The sequence below is a fragment of the Gadus chalcogrammus genome, chromosome 15, assembly GCF_026213295.1.
Source record: "Gadus chalcogrammus isolate NIFS_2021 chromosome 15, NIFS_Gcha_1.0, whole genome shotgun sequence".
NCBI classification, from domain to species: Eukaryota; Metazoa; Chordata; class Actinopteri; order Gadiformes; family Gadidae; genus Gadus; species Gadus chalcogrammus.
Window position 1 is genome coordinate 25,466,902 of NC_079426.1, and position 18,348 is coordinate 25,485,249.

The window sequence follows — 18,348 nt, forward strand, 5'->3', positions numbered from 1 at the left end:
TGACTAACGCCATTAGAGGTTGTATTTGGTTTGTTGCAGTGATAGTGTGTAGTTGCAAGGGTATATAAGGTTCATTGGTGTTCCAAACATGAAGAAGCAGAAGCAGCAGTGTGGTGATGTGGCTGTGTGGGAGGCCCACCGTTTTGATGTGTTCCCTCTGCAGGTATTTCTGACTGAAGTACTGCTCCTGTCTCAGAGCCAGGAGATGCTTGTGCTGCTCCTCCTTCAGCTGCTGCAGCTCCTCCTCCCGCTCGCCTTCTGCAGACTCACTCCTTAGAAACACACACACACACATACACATTAACACACACACACCTACACAAGCATGCATATGCACGCATACACACTAGCACGCACAGACACATGCGAGCACAGATGCATTTGCATACGCACACAAAAACACGCAGACGCATTAACGCCTCCACAAACACACGCATGCACAGACGCATGCAAAAACAGGCACATTCCCAAACGCACACACATTCATGCACATTCACGCACAACACACACACGCACACACACACACACACCCACACACGCAAGCGCTCTCCCTGTGCCTGTTCTTGCTGTGCTGTCGCGCAGTCTTCTTGTGGCGGTTGTTGAGGTCTCTGATGAGCTCAGAGTCTTCTTCTGGTGCCGTCTCACCAGCTCTTTGAGCTCCTTGAACTGTCGCCTCTGTTCCTTCTGGTAGCCCTTGAGCTGCTGCAGGCTCTCCAGCGAACACAGCGGGAGGTCTGGGGACAGGGTCACTCAGTGAAGGCCTATGAATCTGGCCCTCTGCTGATACGGCTGGCCGTCAGAATGTTCAGCGTATTGATTAAAGAGTTGGGTGCTCTGGCAGACTGTTTATTGATTATATTTTATTACATGATTTAACTTACAATGTGCAGGCACGCGGTATAAGAGTCAAAGGGGTCGCTTCTTACAAAATATTAAAGCAATCTCACATGCAGATGTCCGAATATCGAGGAGACTAGCCCTCTGGTCAATTTGACTTATGGTATTAATGTGGTAATTTGTATGACTAACCTATCAGAACACTGAGCACCAGATCTTCTGTTTTGGCCGCGGGCTTGGCCGCTTCTGTTGGAACACCAATGGAAGACAACATCACAAGATCACGGAAAATAGTTAAATAGGAGTAGAATATTTAGGAATAGAAGGGGGGAGGAGGAGGAGGAGGAGGAGGAGGAGGAGGAGGAGGAGGAGGAGGAGGAGGAGAATGAGGAGGAGGAGTTAGAATAGAAGGAGTAGGAGTTAGAATAACTAGAAAAGGAGGAATTCTGGAAGGACATTTACGGAGGTTTGAAGCTGAGTTTGAATTGAAAGGCAGCTGAAGGCTGCCCCCTGCTGGAAGAGCGATAAGAGGCTCTGGCCGTGGTGCCGAAGGACATGAGCTGATTCTGAGTCAACGGGGGTTTGAGTGGAATTGAAGGGGAATCAAGAGCTTCTGGTTCGATTCCCTGGCTTTGTGTTGCATTAAACCCATGCTATGTGGTATTCCTATAAGTGGTAGCAGACAGTGTATGTATTTGTTCTGTATTTCTTAATTTGGTGTTGGAGGATTGCCACTGGAGCAGAATGTGTTACCTGTGGCTGCTGCCTGCTGATTGGCTGCGGTTGCCTTTGGTGTCGTGGTGATTTGCGTTTGGCTGGTTGGCCCAGGGGCGGGGCTAAGACCGTTCTCTACGGGGATTGGCCCTGGGTCGTTCTTCCGGTCTAAAGAGCTCTCAGCCTCCTCCTGAATAGGAAACAGGGCTTTAGACATTAAGATTCAAAGAATTAAATACAACCTGACCTGTTTGCAATGTGTTTGTTTGAGTAAACTTTAAGGATGGAGTGAACCACTCTCTTAAAGTCTGTTGAATGGTTCACTCCATCCTTACCTACAATTTCCCCAGATTGAACGGCATATAAGTTACATCATCACAATTTGTACTATTTTTACCTTTACTTTTCTTGAACATGCTAAATATCAACTTATTGAAGGACCACATTGATGTGATTGTGATGTATTGCAATTATATTAGTGGATACAGTCTTCAGCTTGAGAAGGTTTCATAGTATCTCATAAAACACCACTTACTAGTACTTATGTTAAAATATAAATAAATAATTAAAAAATTAAAAAGGAGGCACGACCAGTGGAGAGGAGACCTCGGGGAAGACCCAGGACTAGGTGGAGAGAATATATCTCAACACTGGCCTGAGAACCCGTCAGGCTCCCCCCCTTCAGAGCTGGTCAATGTGGCCCGGAAAAGGAAGTCTGGGGTCCCATGCTTGAGCTGCTGCCCCCACGACCTGACCTCCGATAAGCGGTCTGAAGATGAGGATGAGGAGTTAGAAAAAAAGGTTGACAATTGAACAACCTTTACTTCTTGAGATATCCCTTCATTTGATCAGTGCACTTCAGCTCTTTGTGTGGGCCTCTTCCTCTCCTTAAATAATTGGTGGGAACATCGTTCAGACCTCAGTGTGGGCCTCCTCCTCTCCTTAAGTAGAGGAACATGGTTCAGACAGACCTCAGTGTGGGCCTCTTCCTCTCCTTAAATAATTGGTGGGAACATGGTTCAGACCTCAGTGTGGGCCTCCTCCTGTCCTTAAGTAATGGGGGGAACATGGTTTGGGCAGACCTCAGTGAAGGCCTCTTCCTCTCCTTAATTAGAGGGAAGAGGAGCATGGTTCAGACCTCAGTGTGGGCCTCCTCCTCTCCGTCCTCCTGGGTCAGGGCAGCCAGCGCCTTGGACCGCTGCTCCAGCAGGTTGACGTAGCGGATGGGTTGGACAGCGCCTCGATCACATCTGCCCAGTGTGAAGAATAACACTAGGATGTGACACACAGCTGGTACTGAGCTGATGACAGCATGACATATCAGAAACTATCACAATATATTATGCACAATTACAATTTGCAAAAGTTTAACATTAAAGTGCATTTCGATGTTGATATGCATGTGTACAGGGGGCTGTGTGGATGTATGTGTGATAGATGCATCTGCACACATGAATGGGTGTGTCAGCGTGCGTCTATTCGTGTGTCTGTGAATCTGTATGTATTGGAGCCTTATACCTGCAAAAGTGTCCGGTACATAATCCTTAACCTCTAGCTGCACAAACACAGCGGGCAGAATCAGGTTCTGGTTCCTCTCGTTCCTCAGACCGATGTAGCGATAACCTGAAGTACAAATAACAAAAACTCTATTCAAGTTGCAAGTTAAATAAAATATCACATATACTTGCTCAAGTTTTGATCATACATTTGTAATGTATTGGGGCTAATTGATTGGATTCAAATTGGATTCAGGACCTGTTGGTACCAATGGCGAGTATTGGATTGTGACTCAGAGTCAAGGCTAGAGCTCTGGCTACAATCAATCTGCCATTGATGGCAGATTGATTGGCTTGCATCTAACAAAAATACATTTCTACAAAAGATAAGATGTGAGGGGTATAAATAGGTGTCAATAAAAGCAATGTTTCTATTTTATAAATACATAACTCCATATTCCAGTTAAATACAGTTTCTTTACCCTTTAAAGCTTTCAGTCAATTTTTTACAAAGGTTTGGTTCTGAACTGTATAAGGCATTTGTCGTAGTAACTCTTTCCCTGAGATGGAGCACACCTGGTCGTATGGCAGACACTGGAATGATGCGATGACCGATGAACTTTCCTCCCTCTTCAAAAGCAGCGATTCTCAGCGAGGCCAGGGTAGGAAGAATCACCTGTAAAAGATCAACGTGAGGAAACAACCAAACTGACCTACTAACCAACAACCAAAACAATCAGACAGAATAATAAATAATAATTCAATAAATAACTTACTAACAAACTAACTAAGCAACGAACAAACCGACTAATCAACCAACTAAACTGTGTGTTTCCGCAAAAACCTTATTTATTTGCAGCAGCCTTGGTAAATCTGGAATTTATTGGGACAAGAGTTTCTGTGCAGTGTTGCGCACGCTCAACCTCTAGTACCCCAGTCAATAATGCAACAAATTACTGAGCGCACAATATAATAACATTTTGCCTATAATGTTACATTTTGGTTCACCTATTACATAATGAAAAGAATAATAATTCTCTCCTTACGTTATGATGCAAGCATAATGATTTTCTCCTTATAGTGTGAGCATTTGAGGTGTCCTAGCCAAGACAGGCAAGATTGACCTACAGTCACACATAGCCTTCACACAAAACATTAGAAAAATAAAACAGTCGGTAGGGGGAGGGGGGGATATGGATATCAATATTGCGAGACTTTTCGGGAGGCTCAAGGAGGAGAGTAATAATACATTTCTGTGTATGTTAGCTTGTAGGCCTATGTAATGGTGCATTTACACCGAGTGGTGTGTGTGTGTGTGTATGTTGTCTGTGTGCGTGCATGCGTTCGTGCAGTATGTGTGTGCGTGCGTGCGTGTGTGCGTGCTGTGTGTGTGTGTGTGTGAGCTGCAGGCTGCTTGGCACATGCATACTGTCCGACATATATTGTCCGACAGGCTTGAAATTATAATAGTACGATTTCTTTCCTTCCCTGCCTTCCTTCCTGCCTTCCTTCAATACTGCCTTTCTTCCTTCCTTCCTTCCTTCCTTCCTATTACCTTTTCTGCCCGCCTTCCTTCCTTCCTTCCTTCCTTCCTTCCTTCCTTCCTGCCTGCCTGCCTGCCTGCCTGCCTGCCTGCCTGCCTGCCTGCCTGCCTGCCTGCCTGCCTGCCTGCCTGCCTGCCTGCCTGCCTGCCTGCCTGCCTTCCTCCCTTCCTTCCTTCCTGGCTACATTCCTTGCTTCCTTCCTTCCTTCCTTCCTTCCTTCCTTCCTTCCTTCCTTCCTGCCTGCCTGCCCTTCCTTCCTGGCTTCCTTCCTTCCTTCCTTCCTTCCTTCCTTCCTTCCTTCCTTCCTTCCTTCCTTCCTTCCTTCCTTCCTTCCTTCCTGCCTGCCTGCCTGCCTGCCTGCCTTCCTTCAATCCTGCCTTTCTTCCTTCCTTCCTTCCTTCCTGTCTATCTCACCTTTTCTCATACCTCTGTCTGTCTCACCTTCTCTCATACCTCTGTCTATCTCACCTTCTCTCATACCTCTGTCTGTAAGTAAGTAAGTAAGTAAGTAAGCTTTATTTGTACAGCGCCTTTCACAGACCAGGGTCACAAAGCGCTTCACAGTTAAAACAAAAACAATAACAATACACAGTTAAGAAGTACATACAAATTTAAGTTTAAAAGGCCAAGACAACTAGGTGACAAACATAGCAGCCCCAAGACAGCTAAGCAAAAGCATGAGCAGACAAATAGGTCTTTAGTTGCTTTTTGAAGGAGTCAACAGACTCCATTGAACGCAGAGAGAGCGGAAGATCGTTCCAGGGCCCCGTTTCCCGAAAGCGTCGTTAGCCTAAGTGGATCGTGAAGTGCGTCGAAAGGGCATCGTAGAGTTTTCACCGCGTTTCCCGAAAGCATCGTGGGGAACGAACGTCTTGAAAACGCTCGTAGCTAACGAGTACTCCAGGGGTGCTCGTAGGTACTCGTAGGACTCTAAGAGCATCGTCAGCTATAGCCTCAGTGGCGACACCATCGGACATTCCGTCTATTGGATGCGTTTTATTAAAACGCATTGCGCCTTTATGTTCTTAGTTTGGTAATTAATAAAGATTATGAATTAATTTATTAACAAAGATGTTAAAATGGCCAAAATAAAACGGGACAGTCCAGAAAATGTTGCGCAGGCAGGGCACTCAAAATGTGTGAGAGAAAGTGGGGGGATTTGTGCAGACTGACATAGGCTACTCATATAACGTAGCATAAAATAATGTAAAAAAAATAAATAAATTAAAAATAAATAAATAAAAAAAAAAATTAAAAAAAATTATAAAAAACAAACAAAGGAGCAGGCAAAAGGCTGGGATATGGTGGGGATTGGTCACGTTGACGGGAATGTTTAGTGACATGTGGGAGGGTGGAGGGGGTTAAAAAAAAGTCTCAATCACTCTTCGACGCGCATGAAAACCAGCCGCGTATACTGAGGGAGGCCGTCCTCACACCGATCTTCCTCGTCGTCATCGTCCTCAGCGTCCTCCGGTTCAAGCAATGCCACCCCAGCCTTAGCTGCAATGTTGTGCAACATAGCCGTCACACATATCACGGCGCATGACTTGGGCGGCGAAAACTGGAGCCCTCCGCCTGACCTGTTAAGGCATCTAAAGCGCAACTTCCACCTCCCGATCGTGCGCTCAACGATGCACCGGGCCAGACGGTGGGCTTCGTTGTATTCCTCATCAATACATACCTTACCCTATTTCCGGAGGGGCTTTTATAGCCAATCAAATTATCAATCAAGGAAACCCTTATGCGGAATCAGATTAAGTCGGCTCTCTTTGCTGCGCAAAGCATGTTTCAGAAATCAGCCCATTAAGATAAATGTAGTTGTCACACAAGCTATTTTTAATTTTTTGTCATATGGAATTATTTCAGGGGGGAAAATGCCGTGAAACGCACAGTGCATTCAGGATTAGGACTGATATATGTCGGTTTCAGCCTAATCAATTGTGTTTTAATGTCTTTAGCATTCATATAATTGCAGTCTATTTTTTTCGTAGGCTACTCTGCTGTTGTCCTTGATGGGGATATATTTTAACCCTCCCCCTCCTACGGAGCCCATTTCAGCACCGTGTCAGTAGACAGTTACAATCCTACGACGTCGTGAGTGCAGCGAATGCACGTTCACGTTAAGAGGAGTTTCGGGAAACGCTCCAAAGAAATTATCGATGGATCGCAAGATCCATCGGGAGAATGATCGTACGAGCGAAGATCCATCGTTATCGGGAAACGGGGCCCAGAGCCGGGGAGCAACAGCCTGGAAGGATCTGTCTCCTCTGGTCCGGAAACGAGTGTGTGGCAACGTCAACAGATTCTGATCCACAGACCTCAGAGCCCGAGTTGGGGTGTAAGGCTGGATCAGATCACTGATGTAAGGCGGAGCCTGGCCATGCAAAGCTCTGAACGTTAAAACCAAAATTTTAAAATTGATCCTGGACGAAACTGGCAGCCAATGAAGAGCTTTAAGAATAGGGGTTATATGAGTCCTCCTATTGGTGCGAGTCAGAACTCTCGCTGCAGAGTTTTGCACTAACTGCAGGCGAGAAAGCTCCTTTTTGTTTAGACAAGAAAACAAACTATTACAATAGTCTAAACGCGAAGACACAAATACATGAGTGATCAGCTCCAAGTCATTTTGTGAAACCATTTTCCTGAGTTTCGAAATGTTCCTCAGTTGAAAAAAGCAATTTTTGGTCAGCTGTTTACAGTGCTGCACTAATGACATGTCTTTGTCAAACACAACACCCAGGTTTCTTAGGCTCGGTTTGACAGACTGGCCCAAGTCACCCAGGTACTGGTTAATCCCTGGAATGGAATCATCAGGGGCAATAACCAGTGTTTCTGTTTTGTCCACATTAAGCTGCAGGGTGTTATCACTCAGCCAATGTTTTATCTCCACCAAGCACTGAACTAAGGAACTTAGCCTCTGGAGCTCAGTTGGCTTGAAGGAACAGTAAAGCTGGATATCATCAGCAAACATGTGGTAAGAAACATCAGGAAATCCCTGGATGATTTTTCCCAAGGGGATCAAATACAGCAAAAATAACACAGGGCCCAAAACGGAGCCTTGGGGGACTCCACACAACAGATCTGCTGACTCAGACCTTATTTGGTTAAGAGTGACACTAAAGCTACGCCCAGAGAGGTATGACGAGAACCAGTGTAAAACTGACCCTGACAGTCCTACTTCATCCCTCAGTCTTCTCAGCAGGATCTGGTGGTCAACTGTGTCAAAGGCTGAGGACAGATCTAAGAGAACTAGAACAGTGCACTTTCCCGAATCAGCAGACATCATAATGTCACTGGACACTTTCAGTAAGGCCGTCTCCGTAGAGTGAAGTTTGCGGAAACCAGACTGAAAGGTCTCATGGATGTTACCCTGATCCAGGAATAATGACAGTTGTTCAGAGACCACCTTCTCTAGGATCTTGGACAAGAGTGGCAGCTTTGAAATAGGCCTGAAGTTACTGAGGACAGTCGGGTCTAAGCCTGTTTTTTTAAGTAAAGGCTCCACTATGGCATGCTTAAATGTACTGGGAAACACACCTGTAGACAGAGAGAGGTTTTCCATTTTGGTGACCCAGGGGCCAATTATATCAAACACTTTCACAAAGAGCCTACATGGAAGGACGTCAGATGAGCAAGAGGAGGGTTTCATCTTGGTCACCAGTGCAGAGATATCAGCAAGAGTCACAGACTTAAATGAAGACCACAAGCTGGAGACAGGCTCAATGACAGCAGGGGTTCCACACAAAAGGGGAGGGATTTTCTCCTTGATCATCTTAATTTTGTCAGTGAAAAATCTCAACAATGCATTGCTGTCAGCTTCACAAAAAACAGGGGTAACTGGCGCAGCAGAACATACAAGAGAATTGATAGTGTCAAATAACACTTTGGGGTTTTTCTTATTTACTGTTACCAGTTGGCGAATGTAGTCCGATCTGGCATTTTCCACCATCTCATTGTATGAGGACACAAGATCCCTGAGATAAAGTCTGTGCATCTCAAGGTTAGTGGCTTTCCACAGACGCTCAGTCTTTCGACATAGTCTCTTTAGACTCAAGGTAACTTAATTTGTCCAAGGGCACACTTTTTGACAAGTTTTATTTAACAGGTGCCACCTGGTCCAAATTTTTAACACACTGCATGGTAAAACAGTGCATAAAATTGTCCACATCGAGGCAATCCATAAATAAAAGAGGGTCAAACTGGAGTATTAGCAGAGATAACACGCCTCTGAGACCTAACTTCTAAGGGCTTAGGCTCAGGGCTGAAGTGCAGATCAAACAAAACAAAACAATGATCACTCAGATGGACGTCCTGTACAGACACATTTGAAATGTCCAGGCCAAGAGTAAAACTAAATCTAAAATGTGGCCTTTCTGGTGTGTAGGCTCAGAAACATGTTGCTCAAAATTAAAAGCTTCAGTCAATGATAAGAGTTCCTTTGCGGAGCAAGATGAGCTGTCATCAACATGAAGGTTAAAATCTCCAAGGATTAGAACAGATTGCAACCTTATTATGGAGGTTAAAAAGTCACTAAAATCCTTCAAGAACACAGCAGCAGGGCCAGGAGGACGGTAGATTGACACACAGTAGAATGGATTTGAAGAACCCACCCTGACCATCTGAGACTCAAATGAAGTGTATTCTTGGGTCTGAGTCACTTTGCATGTGCAACTGTCCTTGTATACAACAGCCAGACCCCCCCCACGACGACAGGGGCGGGGCTTCCCGACGGCAGAGCAACCAGCTGGACAGAGTTCATTTAGATGAATAAACTCTTCCTCTCTCTGCCATGTCTCCGAAAGACACATTAAATCCAGCTTTTCTCTTGTGAAAAGATTGTTCAGAGAGAAGGATTTATTTGCAATAGACCGGGCATTTAACAGGCCGATATGCAATGTTGATGACGTCACGGAGGCAGTGTCCGCGGAGCGCAGCGGGATTGGTCGCAGGCATCGGTCACGTGGGCTCCAGTTGGACCGTGCCGGAACCGGTGTAAATACGGAAGAGCGTGGAGGCGATGAAAGCCGCTGACCACTACTCCAGTGCCGTGTAGGCTCCAAGACTGTCATAGTGGTCCAAGCAGATGGCAGCGTGGATGTGCTGTCACACACATTGAGGAGAGGGATCCGGCACAGACACCTTAAGGTGCGTCCACACCAGACGCGTATCTCGCGTAATTTTTACGCGAGATACGCGTGTAAAATGTTGCTTGACCATTTTGTGTCAAAAATGGTCACATACGCGCAATACGCGCCATACGCGCCTACGTCACTCGCCTAGATGAGTCCATGTCCATGCAAGTGAACGGAGCGTTCCCTCTTCGTCATAACTATCAAACCAAACATCCTTCACATTCACCGAGCGAACATTATGAAAGTAAAATGCACATTTCTCGCTAGAAATGTTTCCATAAAAGCATTTAATGGCGTAACTATGTTACTATTTCCACACAGAGTAAAGAAAGATGTCGGCCGTATGCTTCTGTCCAAGCTCACTACTCTCTGCCAGTGACGTCGGGTCAAGCTCAACGCTGATTGGGCAACGCGGCTAATCGTCATGCGTATCATGCGTATTGAGCGTAAAAAGTTCAATTTTTTGAACTCTTGAAATGTACGCGATATACGCGCGTATGGCGCGTATTGCGCGTAAATATACGCGCCACATACGCGCTATACGCGCGTAAAATGTTGCTTATACGCGTGAAACGCGTAATACGCGCGTAAACCAATGGTTCCCTATGGAAAAAATGGCGATTTTATACGCGAAGTACGCGAGATACGCGTCTGGTGTGGCCGCACCTTTACGCGTTCTCCGTGGCCGAAGATGGCAGAGCCCAGGCGTGCTGCAGCGCGTCTTCGCTTGACCTGGACTCCGGATCGCGAGCCTCTTTTCCTCGATTTCCTGCGGACTTTGCCTGGCGCCCGACAAAGCAGCAGGTACTCAGGTGAGTCGGGGTCAATGAGGAAAGGAGGAGGGAACGCTTGTTTGTACCTGCCCCGTGTATCAAACAGGCCCTCCATCGACTCTTTGATACGAACCAGAGAGTCCCGATCATAGATCCGTAAAACTGAGACACATCCATTTGAAATACGGGCTGATGTAAGTCGGTCTTGTAAGTCCACGGGAGAGGCGAGAAAGTTGGGACATAAATCCGATGGTGTTGAGTCCCTGTGGTTAAGGATCTCATCTCTCGTAAAAAATTTCCGTGACATCGCCATAGCAACATAATAACAAAAAAAATGGAACAAAACAAAAACAAAAACGGAAAAAACTGAAAAATGGAAAAAAACTAAAAAAGTCTGAGTTGATCCGTAATAAACAAAATTAAAACCAACACAGTTTGTGACAATAAGACAATAAAACAAAATAATCTGGTTTGATTCGCAATAAACTAAATTAAACACTATTAAAGACTAAAAAACAACACAGAAGTGTGCACCAACACACCGAAGCAGCCATACAAGGCGCCATCACCATAACAACCCAACCCAACTGTCTCACGTTCTCTCATACCTATGCCTCTGTCTATCTCACCTTCTCTCATACCTCTGTCTTTCTCACCTTCTCTCATACCTCTGTCTATCTCACCTTTTTGAAGACCACTGCCTCCTCGTCCCACACAGGGTTGATGGCGTTGTTCTGAGAGGTTTTGGTCCTCAGTGCTTTTCTCCTGGTGTCAACAGGAAGTCCGAACATCTCCACCTCAACATACACACCCACTCTGCGCTCGGTAAGGAACTGGCCTGAGATCACCTGACACATTAAATAAATAAATACAAATTTTTTTTTTCATTTTTACCAACTATACCTTTGTGTTTTATATTTCTTTGAATCTAATGTCAACTTTGTCCCAGTATTAAAGTTATCTTATCAAAATTTGAATGATGCTATATGAATACAGGAAAGGATGTGATATAAACTCGGCAGAACTCAAAATAACAATGGCCGTTTTTTTGGTATTAATTGCAAAGGCCTTGTTGCATAATCATCACAGCACTCCACATGTGCTAGAGAAAGAACAAGAAGGATATTACCTTGACAGAAAGAGTGTTGGCGACAATGCCGTCGACTGTGTTCTCTGTGAAAGGGTCAAAGTGTTTGTCCGGCCTTCTCATGAACTCGGGCTTCAGCCTGTACCCGCTGCGGCCATTGTACTCATACATGAAGAGATTCAGCTGTGTGGAAAGGTCTGGAACCGGTAGAGGAAGCAAGCCATACTGTTTCAAAGTACAGATGATGAGGTATGAATGCTGTTTCAGGATAAGACATGCAATCTCTCTTAGAGGAAACAGTGATGGTTGAGGTAATCAGGGAACGTCTTTAAGAGCAAAGGCTGGACTCTGATCTGTGAAGTTGGTGCAGTGCTCTGCTCTTGTGCACGGCTCTTGTAGACAAGGGCGAAATGAGGGGTTTGAAAGCCTTGTCCCATTTCATCCACTTTACACTTAATAACATGATCAGTGTCGTGCAATATCATTTCTTAAATAATATATTTGATCCAGAGATTCTTCCCTTCTTAATTTCTGCGCATATTTACATATTTACAGACAGAAATTTCCAAAAAGAACGGCACTGACATAAATAAATGGAAATAAAAACATAAAACTAACACCCTAAAACCTGGTGTCATGCAATTTTATCTGTCATATAAATATGAAACATTTATTTTAGGTCACCAGCTCCTAAAGAAACTTGGCATCACGTATTCTGGGAGCAGTTTGGACAACATCAGGGAGTTTGGACAGAGAAAGAGTTCAGAGGTTAAACACTCACCTATCGTTTGGTAGTTGAGCGCCACCAGCTGACAGCCGGCGTTCCAGAAGAGTTGAGGCATGAAGTTAGAGGAGTCCACTCGCGTCCCCTTAGGGTATATACGACTCAGCTGGGATTTATTGTATCTGGTCAAGAGATTGGGTTAAGGCATGAGATACTTCAGCACAAAAAAAAGAAGAACAAAAGAAACCTTCAGCCTAAGTTTAAAGGAGTTTTTTTTTCCCCTCAATGTGTTTTCCGAGATTAAATAAAAAAAATGTATTAGTTTTATTTTGGGGGTATATTTTTTGTTATCACCTCAAATGTCCGAACAGGTGATTGCAATTCCTGTTGTGTTATCTTTCATCGTATTTACTGTAATTAATTAACCAATGATGTCTGTTCTGGTGTTTTGCTCGTCTGACACCACAGGACCAATTCTCAGATGCGCCTCGAACCTCTTTCAATTTGTCAAGGGCTGTACTCAACAGACACAGACCAGAAGGTCTCTGGACACCATTGGATAGACCAACCAGAAGCCGCCATATAATCAACATCAGTCATCTTGGTTGTTTATGTATATGCCTCAACAGCACACATAGGGTGCTCCTCTGTACATTGTATCAAGCCCCCCCATATTAGATAGATGCTGTGATTGGCAGGTCCGCTGGAAATCAATCTTGAAGGGGTTTTGGCATAACGCATACGCCATAGCAAATCAAAAATGAGCTGCAGATCGGTCTGGTCTCCAGGCTGCCAATGTGCTGTGCAAGCTCATGTAGAAGGACACGGTAGCCCCCTGCAACATTCCAGCTATTACAGCTATAACATTACAGCTACTTGAGTTTGTTAAATACAAACTATCGAACTCAGGAGTGGACCAAACAACCAGTCCGAGAACCAGCCGAAGAGATGGTCTCGGTTTGCTTCAAAATGAACCCTTGGGGAGTTTGCTTGAGATGTTTCAGGTGTTTTCCTGAAATGGAAGGAAAACACCTTGCGAAAATGTGAATGGCATCTTCACTGTGTTAAACCATATTTTAAAAGATGCAGATGTTCCTGTCTGGCTGTTAGCCCTGTAATAGTGGCAACTGTGGCTCATAGGTTAATTGAGCCACACCCATTCTGGTGCTCCTGAAGAGGGCCAGAGTTCTAGACTGGAGGGAGGCTTGAGTTGTACAAGTGAATCGACTGCTGTGGTAGTTTGTTTTAAGTAAAAATATGCTTTTTACCAACAACATTGTGCATCAAGGAAACTCTTTTTCACACACCTCCTCCACCATTAAGAGCACGCACAGTGGAATGTTTTCCTGAGGCAGCTACGGAAACTGAACGTCTCCAGCTCTGTTCGGTCCAGGTTTTACAGAGCCACTGTTGAAAACTATCTGACTTCGTCCATCTCAGTGTGGTATGCCTCAGCATCCGTCAATGCAAATAACAGGCTGCAACGTATCGTGCTCACAGCAGAAAGGCTGACTCGACAGGGGCAGTCTCAATCTCAATCAGTGACCTGCAAGAGGCCAGGGTCAGGAAGAGGGCAGGTCAAATTTCTGCTGATAAGTCTCATCCGGCAAAGGTCTTTGAGCTCCTCCCCTCGGGTAGGCGGTACCGTGCCATCAGGACAAGGACCTCTGGTTCAAGATAGCTTTTTCCTTAAGGTTATTTCTCTCGTCAATCAATGACTACACACCGCACCCAACCCCCCCCCCCCTCCCCCCCTCTGAATTGGACAATTTTTATTCCTTATTTATAGAACTGATTTTAATATCATGTTTTATTAGAGCTATGCGTATTTTACTGTCTGTCTAGTTGTGTGTTAAGCACTGGATGGCAAGTTATATTCCTGTGTGTCTATTGATGCAATAGCCGATCCTGATTCTGAAAGCGACCGCACTTCAGTCCTTTCCAGTTCTAAAAATCATAAGCTTCTTTGGACGTAACAGGCTCTTGCTTAGCCGCGCACATTATGGGAAATATTACTACTCCAATATTAGCAGGACATTGTAGGACCGTCGGTTGAAAATGAGTCATGGCTCAACATGGAGCAAAAAGGAGACGGAATGACTATTTGATATTTGGGCAGACAGCCACATAAAAGTAACCTGACGTGAGAGGTTAAGTTGTTTTTGTTTTTTTTAACCAGAAGAATGCGTAATTGAGATTAAACATCTCCTTCTCAAGTGACCTGGCCAAGAAAGGCTGCAGTAGCCTAGTCACACATAACCAACAAACAAAACATTAGAAAAATAAAACAACTAAAACAGTCGGCAGGGGGGAGAGGGGATATCAATATCGCAAGTCATTTCGGGAGGCTCAAGGAGAAGAGTAATATTAAGTATGAGCAACAAAGTATAAAGAAATTTCGGGAGGCTCAAGGAGGAGCATAATATTACCTTTTAGCAACAAAGTGTAGTCTTGTGTTGGACTCTATAGACATAATTCACCATACTGTGTTATTGACATGTTTTCGTTCCGTGTTATAGGGACTCTGTCTCTTTATAAGGTTTGATTCATGTATGTGTGGATTTCGAAGGATTATCGTTGAGAATATTTATTTAAATGCAGAAGAGGGCTGCTGGGATGTGGTGTGTCGTCGCCATGCTGAAGTGGTGTGTCGTTGCTATGGTGATGTGAAGGATACTCCACAAACTCCACAGGGGACTTGGTGAGGTGCTCCAGTGCTTTGGTCTCTACAAAGGACGACATCTGGAAAGACCTGCCAGCCTCTGGACACACACACGCGCGCACACACACACACACAATCAAGAGTTTAGAGGGTCAATGTTGTCAGAAATATAGTAGTGTGGCAGGTCAAATGACTGGTCATGCTGTGGTAGACCTGTGTAGTAGTAGAAGTAGTAGTAGTAGTATCACTAGTAGTGGTAGTGGTAGAAGTAGTTGTAGTAGTTGCAGTAGTGCTGCTCCATTTCACAGCTTTTTTCCAAGGTGAGGATAAAAGCATCGAAAGAGGTGAAAACCATGATAAGTCGGGGCATGTGGATAGTTTCCGTTATGCCGATGGGGCGATTGTCGGTCTTGTACACGCCAGTCGCAAGGAGCCTGACGTCACATACGAGACATGTAGTCATTCTCATTGTGTTTTCTCTCCAGCATTTAACTGAACAATTTCACAATAAACGGTCAAACTAAAGGCTGGGACCAGAAAATAATTACTTTCTCTCGATTGAAAGTAATTATTTTCTGGTCCCAGTCTTTATATGCCCTGGATTACACATATGTTGTTTGTGGATTTAAATGATAATTTACCACCCATTTCACCCCACTTTGTCACGACTCAGAACAGGAATCAATTGCAGATCAAAAGGATGTATTCACTAACAGTCCAGCAGGCAAATCAGATTCCAGGTACAGGCGGGGTTCGTAAACAGGCAGGCAGGCAGACAGATACAGACGGACAGGTACTGGCAAGAGAACCAAAACCGATAGGCAGAAGACTTAGTCCAAAACAGGCCGGGTTCCAAACCGGGAAGAACAGTAAACTATAACTTCTCTTTAAAGAGCTTCACGCTACACTGGAAAAAGCCTTCTGTTGAACCAATTAAAAAAACAAGGGTAATGGTTCACATCTATATTACATGACTTGAGCCAATGACAAATATATAGCTTGCCTCAAACAATATTTCCTATGTTCATAAAAACAAAATAATACAACTTGGCACCAAGTATAATTCTATTCTTTGAATGAAGTTAATACATTTAATCGTATGTTAAATCCTAAACAAAAAAATATTGATTCACTCCAACAATTATTTCTCATTTAAGAAATATCTATCAGAAATAATTTGTTTTATCCAATCAAAAAGATTACAATTTAATCAAACAATTGTTTCTCATTTAAACATGAAATTTTTAAACAAAACATGTTTTTGTATACATCATCATCATTTTTTCCCGCTCGGCTCTCGCCGCTTCATGGCCTTGGGGCGCTTCTGCTGGAGAGTTGGAAGTCTCTGTTCCAGCATCAGCAGGATGTCTGGATTCACATCACATCGCGACATCAGTCAGGGTTAGGTGCTTTGTCAAAGACACCTCGATACTCTGCTTGGTGAAGCCGGGGATCGAACCAATTAACAATCTATGCGCTTTTCCACTGCATGGTACCAGCTCGACACGACTCGACTCGACTCGACTCAGCTCGCCTTTTTTGCGGTTTCCACCGCGATCTTAGCCTCAAGTGGCTGCTTTTAACTAGTACCGCCTCGCTTCTAGGTTCCAAGCGGCTGAGCCGATGCTAAAGGTGACGTCGGCAGACGGCCGGCCACCTGATTGGCCAGAGAGTGTGACGAAGTCACGAGGAGCGACATGGCAACCATGCTGGTAACGAATAGAACAGCCATAGTAGCGCCGCAGCCACATATTCCACTCTTCAAACATGCCAGCTAATAATACGAACACTGAATACCATCGCATCGATGTTCTCCATGTTGTTATGTGGGTTCTGTCCATGTGTGGGTTACGTACTGGTGTTTTGCGTCCGCGTACAAAAAATACGTCACGGCCCTTCGCGCAGACGACCCCGCCCCACGTCCCGGAGGTACTATTTGCGGTGGAAAAGCCCCGCGCTGCTACGTGTCGAGTCGCTGTCGAGTCGTGTCGTGTCCGAGTCGAGCCTTACACGTGCGGTGGAAAAGCGGCATAAATGGCAGAGTTAGGCCTACTCCAGACCTCCCTCCAGACACAGACAGACTGTCCTAGCTCACAGAACCAGTGAGTCATCGTCACTCTGGTCAAGGCTCTCTACTGCAGGTTCAGCTGTAGGTGCTACCTTGAATGAATAAGCAGCTGATGTTCCAAAAAGCTTCAAAACATGATCAGGCAGCTGGTGCTCAAAGCAAGCATCACCTGACAGCTTTAATCCACTCTGCTTTAATCCATATCGGATGTATAGGATGGAGTTTAAGGTCTGCAAGGACATCCGGTTCCTGAGTTTGCTTTTTACCACGAGGACTGAGCTGCCTGTAAGTGCGTTGAGACGGGGGAGGGGCCGCGCAGGCACCCGGTGCTCGTTGTGAAGAGGTAATAGATAGTGCTTTCACCTCAAAAAGTCGCCAAAAGTCACCAATAGCAGCTGAAAAAGAAGCTTGTCGCTTGTCGCTGTTTTGAAAAAAAGTCGCCAAAGGGGTCTGAAAAGTAGCTAAATATAGCGACAAAATCGCTAAGTTGGCAACACTGCGGTTTGGTCCAGTAGTCGTAAGCGTCTTTGTATTTAATGCGCATGCGCAGGCTTGTACGTAACCTTGAAATTGTACATTTGTCAGAACAAATATTTCTAAATTGAGCTCCTAATCAAATATAACAGTGTTTTAGGAAGAAAACAAAACAAAATATTTGGATTGAATTACAAAATTATTAATCAGTTGAATACACAACCTTAAAATTTTACATTTGTCAAAATGGATATTTCTTAATTGAGCTCCTAATTAAAAATATCTATATTTCACAGTATTTTGAAATAAAAATATATATTTTAAAAATAAAACAAAAAATGTTTATTTGAATTGAATTACAAAATAATAATCAGATGAAGTACGGCTTAAAACCCTTTTTCCAGTGTAGTCTCACTCACGTGGCAGTCAGGTAGCAAACAGTACATACCGTGACGATCTGACAAAGTGAACAGAAAGGGTAGTGTTTAAATACTCCACCAATCAATACCAAATGAGAGACAGGTGAACAGAGAAAATGGAGGGAAACAAATAAAGGCAGGAAGTTGCTTAAATAAGGACATGGGTGTTACTCCGGGCACATGACCAACACATGGCTACAAACATAAACAAAGTCCAGAATTATCACACTCCAACAGGTAGGGGGAGACAAAAACAACAGTCCATACGAGAATCCTGACAGTACCCCCTCCTCTACCAACGCCTCCTGGCGTTGACCGTGGAAGGAGCAGGGTGCTGACAGTGAAAGTCTTTGATGAGCGAGGGGTCAACAATGTTCCGGGCAGAGACCCAGCTCCTCTCTTCGGGGCCGTAGCCCTC

General features: G+C 44.6%; 1 protein-coding gene across 1 annotated transcript in view; it reads right to left on the reverse strand.

Annotated features, from left to right (window-relative positions):
• LOC130404237 (1-phosphatidylinositol 4,5-bisphosphate phosphodiesterase beta-1-like) overlaps positions 1-18,348 on the reverse strand; it is a 52,746-nt gene that overhangs the window by 302 nt on the left and 34,096 nt on the right. Inside the window, 13 exon segments of the mRNA XM_056608882.1 lie at positions 140-272; positions 558-621; positions 624-734; positions 1,030-1,083; positions 1,591-1,741; positions 2,690-2,775; positions 2,778-2,801; positions 3,070-3,174; positions 3,624-3,723; positions 11,180-11,344; positions 11,626-11,780; positions 12,365-12,489; positions 14,985-15,069. Of these exon segments, the coding sequence (XP_056464857.1) occupies positions 140-272; positions 558-621; positions 624-734; positions 1,030-1,083; positions 1,591-1,741; positions 2,690-2,775; positions 2,778-2,801; positions 3,070-3,174; positions 3,624-3,723; positions 11,180-11,344; positions 11,626-11,780; positions 12,365-12,489; positions 14,985-15,069 (1,358 nt within the window).